General features: G+C 38.1%; 1 protein-coding gene across 1 annotated transcript; it reads right to left on the bottom strand.

Moving 5' to 3' along the window:
* Positions 1-444: 444 nt before the first annotated feature.
* Positions 445-10510, bottom strand: LOC106545418 (keratin, type I cytoskeletal 19). Its single transcript, XM_014061970.2, has 8 exons — positions 9476-10510; positions 8548-8630; positions 7777-7933; positions 5521-5682; positions 4687-4812; positions 3949-4175; positions 1941-2071; positions 445-694 (listed from the first exon to the last, which is right to left on the bottom strand). Exons 1-7 carry the CDS (start codon positions 10232-10234, stop codon positions 1957-1959), a joined length of 1629 nt encoding a protein of 542 aa, XP_013917445.2. The 5' UTR covers positions 10235-10510; the 3' UTR covers positions 445-694; positions 1941-1956.
* Between the last annotated feature and the right edge of the window lie 1285 nt (positions 10511-11795).

Genomic DNA, 11795 nt, shown 5'->3' on the forward strand with positions numbered 1-11795 from the left:
CACTAACAGTTTTTCTAGTATCTGTAGCAAAACTAGTTTATCAAGGGCCATATCCTTGGATTTCTGCCTGGAAGACTTACTTTGAGTAACAGTCTAGTATAAAAGATAAGTCCTGTTTCCCAGTTCTGGAAACACAGTGACTATATGCAGGGAAACCAATTGATTGTATTATGGTATTCTGTGCTATATTAATAGACATTTGTAGTCTTCTAAGTTGCTCGTTAATTTAAAGACAAATATCCATACATTTTGTATAGGTGCAAATATATTTCAATTTATATCTTTTTGTTTCTCTTTGTCGAGGAACTGATATGCTATGAAAGTCTTAGGCTACTTTCTTTTCTTAAGGTGACTTGGTGGTTGGCCTTGCTAACGCATTTTACTTTTGAAAAGAAAAGACACATCTAATACACACAGGCCTTTGATGTCAATAAGAGCAAAGCAGATTTATTTTGGACATTTTTGTTGTTTTCAGTGGTCAGAGGATAGGCAACCACGGCACTGATACTTATTAGGTAAAAAACAATGCTATGTTGCAGAAAAATGGGAAAGACTCAGCAGGAAATAGTGGAGTGGATGCCCCCACATCCGCTTTGAAAATACCGTGGGATAGTAAAGCAACAGAACGTTGGAAGAACTATCAGGAATGCTTCATTGAGGGCAAGGGATCCTCTGTCCCTTCTCCTGCAGTTGTCTGAAGATAAAGAGAAACAAGATGAAATTACTAGAAAGAAAGATATTCCAGTGGTATTCTACATAAGTGCTCAAACCAATAGAAAATTTCAGACAGTTTAAGTAACATGCAATATATTTTGGAAGCTCATACAAAAAGACTCAACTGGGTGTGGCTGGGTTGAAGTTGGGGGACTAAAGAAAACGGTTTTCAAATACTGTCTTCCTTGCTCTTGATATGTTTCAGAAAATTTACTCAAGAGAGTGTTTTCATAGCCAGTATATTTTCCATCAGTTGTCATTCAGTTCAGTGAAAGATAATGTTACAAACAGATGGGAGTTTTAAGATATCCAAAAAGCTAGAGTGGAGCACACCCAGGAAGGAGAAAGGAGGTGTATGTCAATGCCACCTCATTCCATTCACCCTACAGACCTTTCTCTTATGTCCCATAGGCACATCTATTTATGGAACTCTTTCCATAAGGCTTTTTCAGTAATGCTGCTATTGTCATAGCTGGAGTTGATTAAGGGCTTAAAAATAATTGTGTTTAACAATAATATTTTTTTAGTCATTCTTATGACTCTCTGTTTTTTTAATTTATGTATGTATGTATGTATGTATGTATGTATGTATGTATGTATATGTATATATACATACATACATATACATATACATATACATATACATATACATATACATATACATATACATATACATATACATATACATATACATATACATATACATATACATATACATATACATATACATATACATATACATATACATATACATATACATATACATATATATATATATATATATATATATATATATATATATATATATATATAATTTTTTCATAGAAGTTACTTAGAAGTAATTTTTGTCAGTGCCACCATAACTTCAAATGGTTGTTAAATGTAAGTTTGCAAGTTTAATAACATTTATATGCCGCCCAATCCTGTAGGACTCCTGGCGGCTTGTAAATTGTGATTGTAAGTTGAGGAATACCTATACAGTGCTGTATTTAATTCAACAAGGTGTGTCAGAGATTATAGTTATGAATTATTGTATCCAGTTCTGGTCTTTCAACCGTATATTCTTATATAACCTACAGCTCAAATTTCTTGAGGTTTCCTCTCTGAAATTTTATTCAGGTCTTGACCTAGAAGCTCCTGGACATTTGTCCCAGCACATGACATAGATGACAAAATCCCACCATGTTTTCACCCTTTTTTCAAACAAGAAAAAAAATGCTTCTGACCTCATATTCATGTGATCTAATGATGCATATGGGCTGCATGGCATGAATGGGTCACATAAGTGTGGGATGTCCGAGCTTCATTGGATCTTGCACCTGATGTACTGCTGCTTCTATTGACTCCACCACCACCACTGTAGGGAGGGGAAAGAAAAAAAGGAAATTAACTTAAAAACAAAGCATTCACTAGAAACCAATATTCAGCAAAAAGTCACCCAACCAATGTCTTGACTATCCGCTGTTTTCACATCTAATTAGAGAGATCATTAGGTGAAAGTAAGAATTTCCTGAACTTCTTGGCATCCACTAAAAGAGAATAAGCTCAAAGTACATTCTTCTTTTCTTGCTACAGAAACTTAAGTGAACTAACAATTCCAGTTTACAAAATTTGCCTTGCAGCCTACTGAAAACTTCATTTTCATTGTGGAATTTTGTCTGAGGACACTTGTACAAGGAATAGAAGCAAAATATACAGTATCATGTTTCAAAGCAACACCTGTAAATTTAACATTCATCTCTAGTTGGATCCATCATGCCAGAAATTCAAAATGGAATCAAAGAAATATAGATGGTAAGGGCTGGTAGATGTCTTGGAGACTGATTAGTTCAAACCCTTTCCCAAGGCAAATCTACTATTGCAGCTCCCTTGTCAGATGGATCTTGTCAGAGACCATCCAATCTCCCAGTAGTATTTTGAGGCCTTTCCCACTTGCCCCTAATCACTTGCAAACGTGCCCTGGCAACATATTTTTACTGTGTTCCCTCGATGCTGCCTTCTCCTTTTCTCAAACCTATCCATTAGGTTCTTAGGAGTACCCATGTTAAAGCACTATTTTTCTCTAATTTAAACAGTATCCAAGGGTAGTTTCAAACTGTATAGAGTCTGTTCGGCTTTGTTACCCATTACTGTGGAGGAAGGCAGGGACCTTGGTGAATGGAAATAAAGACAATAATGGCAAGATAAGGATTACCAATGATAACAGAAAATTCTAAGCTGCTAAACTAAGCTCTAATTCTGCTCTTTCACAAAGACTGAGCAATGCTTTCAATATCACAAAAATCAAGCGGGTTAGATGGCTTAAGAAGAAATGGGCTGCCCAATATACATACATAGTAGAAAAAACTGGTTAAAAACTGGATGTGACTATGTGAGCATCATCTTGATTGTAGGAGGTCCCCTTGTCAATCCTGCTGCTATACATTTTCTATATCTAACCTGTCTGCCAACCTAATGACATAATAATATTGTCAGGCACCAGTCATTCATTCTCTCAGAAAACATTTCCAAACTTTAAAAGAAGGTAATTTCCCTATTCTAGATTGTAGAGTAAGAACCACATTGACCCCTGAAAAGGGTAAAGATGAGGAGACCACACTCCAAAAGCATATGGGGCCAAGAAAAAGAAGGAATAAGAACCACATTTAAACAAGTTATTTAAATGTGATCCTTACGGTATTTAAAACTATATTTAAATCCTTCAAGGTATTCAGCAGCAATTTTTGGCATAACCTTGGAGACCACACTCCCTGGTTTTGATGGCCATATGTGTCCTGGGCCTCCACTTGTGTAATTTGGAAGAATGTTAATTTTTGGTATAGTACAACTGAAATTTCCCAATTCATAGGTCACCCTGTACTAGCACTTCTACATAAAGAACACCAAGTGTGAATATACATGTGCCAGGATAATCTGTAGGATCCAACCTAGGTCAATCACCGAGACCAGAGGTTTAGTCATCCAAGTTTTCAGACTCATGCTAGAGGTCACCTTCAGGGAACCTCTCTGCTAGAGAGAAGTTGCTGGAGCCTGAAGATAAGCTCCAGCATGAATCTAAAAGCTCAGATGACTAAACCTCTGTTCCTGGTGATTGACCCAGATTGGATTCCTGCAGCACTAGGTCTCCACAATTCACCAAGTCCCAAACATCTGGGTTAGTCTCCTATTTTATTTTAACTGAAACTTCCACTCAAGGGTTTATTGGGAACCCCATCATTTCTAGATGCTACTTACACAATGTCATGTTGTCCCCCTTCCAGCAAGCCGCGGTAGGTGGCAATCTCTTTCTCCAAGCGGCTTTTGACATCCAGGAGCTCTGTGTAGTCATGGTTCTGGCATTCCATCTCTGACCGCAGTTCTGCCAACTGCTGCTCCAGACAGGAGATGCGCTCCTGGAGCTCAGCCAAGTGACTGTTATAGCGAAGCTCAGTTTCACCCAGGGAAGCTTCCAGGGTGTCCCTCTGACAAGTGGAAGAGAACACAATCATTGTTTAAAAGAGGGGGTTGGGGTTTAATGGGGTGTTGAGAGTTTGCAAAAGTACAAAATGAAGCTGAGTGGAAGGGTTTAACCTGTTTCTTAAAGGATCAAAGAGAGCCGAGGGGCTTTTTTTAAAAATCACGTAATGTATACAATCTAGCAACTACTTTGATCGCGATCATATCTGCTATCTCCCATTTCTGGTTCCAGCATCCCCCCCTCCTCTTTCTCCATGTTAGCAGAAATGAAATGATGGTTCATTTGCTTAATAATTTATGGATTATTGCATTTATGTCTCTCTTTTTTTCTCTGGCAGGTCAAGGCTGCATACTTGAGAATCTAGTTTTAGTCCAGAGCCTGGGGATTAGGTCCCACATCCTGGGACAAGAGAGAATGACTAACACAAAGTGGGCTTTTCATATACATGATGCAGCAATGCTCTGTCTGCCGCAGTTTATGCCACCCAAATGCCTCCAATTCTTATGGTCTCTTACCAAGCTGCACTGGGCATCATATTCAATCTCCAGGGCTTGTAGTTGGCGTCTTAATTCAGTGACTTTGTTGTTGCTTTCTTCAATCTCCTGACTGCTGGTACAGACATCACGATTTACCTCCTCAATCTGGAGGACGTAAAATTAAGAGAGATACATAGCTGAGCAATATATACAGGTTAACTCTCAGGTTAATCCTACCAAAGAAAGTTTGACACAAAAATTCCAAGGAAGATTTGAATTGAATGACTGACTGATGACTGACTGTCTATTATCTATCTATCATGATCATCGGTAAGCTGTAAGAGTTTGGATGGGGAAGAAAAAGTTCAGTTTCAACCATAGTGGCTTAACCATTTCCAGAGATTTTCTGTTTTGATGGGGTTGTACTTCCAAACTAGAATTGGTTTACAATCTGGGAGTCCTTATAACCTCCTATTTGGACTTCTGGTGGTGTGTTTTCTGTATTTAAAGACCATTCAAAAACTGCAGCTTATCAAGGTATGGCTTATCTTGGTAAGACTTGTTGATACCTCTACTTTTCTAGTTACATTATTTACTATTGGTTTCCAGATGCAATTCAAAGTGCTGGTTATGACCTATGAAGCCTTTCATGGATTCATTTACAGAACCATCTTTCTCCAATTAAGACTCAGCAGAGTAATCAAAAACTTGTATTATTATTACAGCCCACTCCAAAAAAAATCTACAAAACAATGCTATCTTACATAACCTCAGAGATTGGGATTCAATTCCCATGCTATTTGGTGAATTTGAGAGTTGGTCAAGGACACCTGATATGTTCCAGGTTTTTCTTAACCTTAACCTTTCACTTACCTTGGATTCATACCATGCTTCTACTTCCTTGCGGTTTCCTTCAATCATTGATTCATATTTGCATCTCATCTCCTCCAGGATTTTCTTAAGATCTGGTCCAGGACAGGCATTCACTTCCACACTGACATCTCCAGAGGTTTGGTTCTTCAGGCAGGTAACTTCCTACTCAAAGAAAAGAAAGTGCTTAGCATTTGGACATTTCTTTTTCTTCTCAACTCACCTTAACCGAAATGAACTTTCTAACAACCTGGTTAACCGAAGTTGATGGAGACTATAAAAGGCAAATCAATTTCAAAGAGGCAAGCTGTATTGCTTCTGGGGCAGCAGCAGTCCCCCTGGTTTTAAACATGTTGATAGCATTGATGATGCAAATGTAAGGAAGAATCTGCAGAAAATTTCCCCAGGGATATATTGCTGTTCTGTTGAACTATTTCCTTCAGTGATTGAAAGGGCATCTAACTGGCCCAATCTTAAACTCAGGAAGACTTGTGACCCTGTAGCCCTATGATTGTTGTCAGAATACAATTTCCATTATTGTCCCAAAGGTGCTTTTTGAAGAAGCAGCTGGGCTTTCTTGTTTTTCTTTGAAGAAGTTTCATTTCTCATCCAAGAAGCTTCTTCATCACTGAAGCTTCTTGGATGAGAAGCAAAACATCTTCAAAGAAAAACCAGAAAGTCTAGTTGCCTCTTGAAAAAGCACCTTTGGGACAACCATGACCTGGATGACTGAGAATCTGCATAGAAATTTCCATTACTGTTTCTACTGAATGGCTGAAGTTGATAGGAATTAGTCCAACAACATCTACAAATCTCTCTGTTTTTGTCTTAGAATACACATACAAATAGATGTATGTATTTATGTAAGTATAAATACAAATACAAATAAATACAAATACAAAATATTGTCCCCTTCCCCCAACTAGTGTATCTGTACAAATTGTTTGCTAGAGGCTTTTTATTGTCATGCAAGCAATGGTAAATATTAGTGTTTGAGAGTCTCTGATACTCTCTGAGCTTGGTTGTTTTCTTGCTGATGTTTCATTACCCAAAATAGGTAACATCACCAGTGTTTTTTATTAGTGTTAGTGTTGTTTTTTTAGTAGAACTCAAATTGTGCATTTTCAAAATACTAAAAAATCACTTGCACTTTTGGAAAAGGCACTTAAAATGCTATGAATTTTTGATAGACAAAAATTAGTGAAACTATAACTTAACTTTAATAGTGCTATTTTATTATTTTCCCAGCATTTCCTATTTTTAGTAATGTATCTTCACTGTAACTGTGTCTACATATATTAATAAATTATCATTATCATCAGCTTCCCAAATCAATCCACTGCAGGGTGAAGATTGGTTAAAAAAATTAACATTGTAATCAGAGCTTTAAAATGTATGATTAGCCCATGGATGGACATCCATTTTGTAAGTTATGTGATATTATTCAATACCATAGACAGTGGCTAGAAATCTATTCGAATCCTACCTACTCCACTTAGTTCATTCACAAACAGACAAAATTTGACTGCATTGCCAAATATTATACAAGATTATAGAAATGTTAGCCAGGAGATCTTTTGAGCTCATATATCAGACTATATCATTCAAGAATTCCAAAACCTAATAATTAATTTATGAACCTTTTCTTATTCTAATTTTTATATTGTACATTTTATTTATTGGGGGGGTGATACAAATATAATTTTAAGATGCAAAGAATGCAATGGTACCACCAGGTACCTTGTTGCTAATTCTTGGACTACACTGATCATGATATTAAATAGCAGTGCATGATGTTTACAGGTATACCATATTAGTGAAATGTCAAGAACCTTAGTTCTCATTGTCGCCATTAGCAAAAAAAAAAAAAGAGATTTTAGTTAATGTTCATCTTTACAAATTTTATTTAATGACTATTCTTTGCAATATGGACAATTTTGCTGGATAGAACTCAGTAAAATTGTCTATAATCCTAGCATAGAGGTGATAAAATTGTGAACCTTTGTGAGGAATGAATTTAGTTCAGTGACACTGTTTTGTGTTTTTCAACCTTGGACACTTGAAGATGTATGGATATCAACTCCCAGAATTCCCCAGCCAGCCATTTTGTTAAAAGTCCAAGGCTGAGAAACATTGACCTAGAGGTCTATAGCTTCCCACCCTGACCCAGGAAGAAGCCTATTGACTTTTCTAATAAAGTAATTATTATTTTCCATGATGCATTTAGATTTTATTGAATGATGAAATGATCACCCTCACCTCCTCATGGTTTTTCCTTAGGCAGCACAGTTCATCTTGCAGGTTCTCACACTGTATATCCAGATCAGATCGGCAGGCAGTCAGCTGATCCAGGATTTGATGCAATCCATTGATATCAGCCTCCACATTCTGACGGAGGCAGCATTCTGTCTCATACCTGAGCCATAATGGGAAAGAAAGGAATGAATGTTTTGCTGGTTGACTTATAGGCCAAGGAGAAATTTGCAGATTTTATCTAACCAGTTCAGTACTACAGAATTTCTTGGATTTTGAATATCAGCCTTCCCATATAAATGGGGAAACATATCTCATATTAGACAATGTTTAGATAGAAATAAGTGAAGATACCAAATAATCAACATTATTTCATTGCTAGAACCAACTTTGTTCTTATTCCAGGCATAGTGAACTGTATTTTCTTTTCCTTGTCCTACAGCAGCCTTTACCAATTCTGATGCACCCCACGTATGTGAACATCAGCTCCCAGAATTCTCAACAATAATCATATTGCCTAAAGTATTCTGGAAATTGAGCCCCATAAATCTGAAGCATTTCCAAGTTAGAGAAAACTGTGGTACAGCAGAAGTAACAGCCCAAAATAGAGAATGGTGAATTTCTTCTTCTTGCCTTATTGCCAGAAATAAAAGACATTCTCTAAAAGCCTTGACCCACAGTGCCCATCAAGGCAATTCCATATGTAGCCCTGCACTTTCAGTAAAAAAAAATATTTTTTTTAGTTCATCTGCATTTAGTTTACTGAAAAGTACTCACTTGGATCTGAAATCATCAGCAGTCAGTTTGCTGTTATCAATGCACAGAAGGAGTTTGTTATTCTCCACACTTGCACAAATAAGCTGGATAAATGGGGAAAAAATACAAGTCCATTGGTGAACCTACATTGATTTTGCCTTTCATGTAAATTCTAGCATTAAGATTTAGCCACTTATATCAAATTTTCATTGAAGTAACACAAGCTTCATTGTTTAGTTTATGAGTACATGCTCATTTACATCTAAATTGTCCTTTGAAAGCAAAAAAGAATAATCAAGCAAGCCTGCCAGTGTGAATCCTCTGCAGTTTGTAAATGATTGAAAGTGGTGACCAAAATGGAGTTAATTCATAGCTAATTTTCTCCTTTTCCAAAGATCAACTTGTATAACTTGGGGATGCCTTTAATTTTTCCCCATGGTGATTGCTTCCATGCAAAAAAATGATATTGCATTTCATGATGACTTTGTATCGTGCTAGCAAGACAATCTTGAATTACAGAAAGTTCACTAGCTCAGCATGTCAACATAATACAGTAGGAGCGGCATCTATAGATAAACTTAAGATAAACTTAGAGTGCTAACTAATATAAATAATCCTTTGAAATAAAGTTTTCTTATTTCTGCATTCATTCATAGAATCCAAATTACAGAATAATGTAGAAACATCACCAAACTCTTATCACCATTATTTTGGGAAAGCAGACTGTCTACACAGTTTAGAATGCAAGAACAAGTTTAACAAAATTTAATTGGTTTTTATTTTCATATATGATGATTACTAATGGTCAGAATAAACTGACCATTAGAAATCAACAAAATAAGTCATTTACGGCATTGTGAACTTTAAGCAGGAATGCTTATTACCTGAAATTGTACCAAACAAATGCATGTGAAAATTATGAAAAAATTGATTGAGAATTGGCATCTACCTGGTTTTTAAGATCTTCAATTTGCTGATGGTAATGACTATAGTCCTTTGGTTCACACAGGGGGCCTTGCTTGGCATAAAATTCTCTGATTCGGCACTCAAGCTCAGCATTTTCCTCTTCCAGGCATCGAACTTTGTCTAGATAGCTGGCCAGGCGATCATTGAGGTTCTGCATGGTCATCTTCCCATCCAGATTAGAGAAAATACCTCCACAAACAGGTTCTCCAATCAATCCAGCAACCCCTCCAGGATTATTTACCATACCACCCATGCCACCAACAACACCTGGATGAGCCATCCCACCTACCATGCCAGCAGGGACACCTCCAACCACTCCACAAGGAGCACCAACCATAGTAGCATGAGGACCACCAACTACACCACCCATGCCAGTTGGTACCCCACCAACCATGCCACCATGGGCACCACCAGGAATACCACCTACCATACCTACATGGCCACCACCAGCACCACCTACCATACCACTTCTAGCAGCAGAATTCCCCATGTGAGAGGTGGCCACAAAGCTATTATTTGTCCCAGCATGCCCACCACCAACAAATGCCCCACTGCAGCTGCCAGTTGAGAAATGGCTTCTCCCCCCAAAATGACTCCGTCCGGAGAAGCTAGCTCTTTCATTGCTTATCCCACAGGAAGTATATCGGCCAGAGCCAACAGAGGAAACCCCCACTCCAAGATTGCAGCTCCCACTGCTGTTTCTCCCAGCTGTTAGGACCGTGTGTCTTGGACCACAGCTCATAATGGCAGAGAAGTTCCTTAATGCTAAGCTGAAAGCAAGAAGCAACACTTGACGCAAAGTAAGACTGCTGAATCCACTACCCACTTATCTCTATTTATACTTTTTTCAAAGGGTGTCACCTGTTCTGCCAGACCTCTTTTCTGGGGTTCTCCCCACACCCCCTTCTAAACTCATAATACAGGATGCTGTAATTATTCAGACCAAAGCTAAATTCCCAAAGGCAAGGCGCTGGCAGATGCAATGGGATTCAAAGAAGACGCTGCATATGTCAGCAGCTCCCTGGGAAAAAAAATAGGAAGATAGTGTGTGTGTTTTTGTGAAGTATAGTTGGCAAAAACAAATGCTGTAATGAATAATAGCCTCTTTTGCCTGCAAGAGGAAACAAAGCTTTACAGATCCAACCTCATTATTTTCCTGAAACTAAAATGTAAACTCATGCCATTTAAGCCTGGGGTGAAATTCAACCTGAGCTAAGCCAAAAGTCCCTATGAACTTCTCATTTAGTATTGCTAGTATCTTTAGTATTTAGTATCTCCCCCCCCCACCCCCATTTTTGACATTTCATGAGAGGGCCAGCATAATGTAGTGGTTAAGATGCTGGATTTGAGCCAGAAACAATCCAATTTAAATTACCTTTGTGCCAGTCACTTTCTAAAATTAAGAGGCAGCTTCATGTTATTCCTGATGCTCTAATAGAACAGGCAGAAGATATATATTTTAATGACTTGCTCTCAGTTGAAAGTGATTTCATTTCATTTCCCTGCTATGAAATCATCAGTTCAGTACATGGATTATGCATCATTGTCATGATCTCTAAAGAAGGAAAGGATCACCTAACTGTTTCATATTAGCATCCGTAGTTTGCATTCTTCATTTACACCTGAATGCTATCTCAATGTCACTACAACTAGATGATATACATATCTATGTTTCCCTGAAAATAAGACCCCTGTAAGTTATTCTTCTTTTGACCCGCCCATCCTGAAATAAGTGTTTGGCCTTATTTTCAGGGAGGTCTTATTATTTTTGAGGTGCAGGCAGCCCCCTAACCTCAGCCCCACGGCCCATGGATCAGTTGATCCAGAGAGAGCCAGAGGTTCTGTCTGTTTCTGGCACACATAGCATCACTAGGCCTGCCGCTCTTTTTGCAGCTGCCACTAAGAGAAGGGGCATGGTAGCTAAGGTTTGTGGGAGTGACCTCTGCAAGGCCATTCTGCATGGATGGCAGATGCATGTGGGGAGCATGGGACATGTCCCCCTCTCTTCCGCCCCAGGAAATGGTGGGGACTGGCTGTGCATGTGTTTAAATATTTTAGGGGAGGGCTTATTTTCAGGGGAGGGCTTATTTTCAGGAAAACGGGGTAGTATACCCACTTATATAGTTCCTACTTCTCATATTTTAATCCTTCCTTATTTTGTAATGTGTTTTCCTATCTAATGATGGAGCAGGGACTTGCATCAGAATTAAACCCAGAAATCTTACTCTGCCGAAGCAGGTTATCAGCTGCCATTGCTCACTAGTCAGGTATCCAACTACAGAATTGATCCCAAATAATACAGT

The sequence above is a fragment of the Thamnophis sirtalis genome, unplaced genomic scaffold (assembly GCF_051295495.1).
Source record: "Thamnophis sirtalis isolate CommonGarterSnake01/CBP01778 unplaced genomic scaffold, rThaSir2_p1.2 scaffold_4, whole genome shotgun sequence".
NCBI classification, from domain to species: domain Eukaryota; kingdom Metazoa; phylum Chordata; class Lepidosauria; order Squamata; family Natricidae; genus Thamnophis; species Thamnophis sirtalis.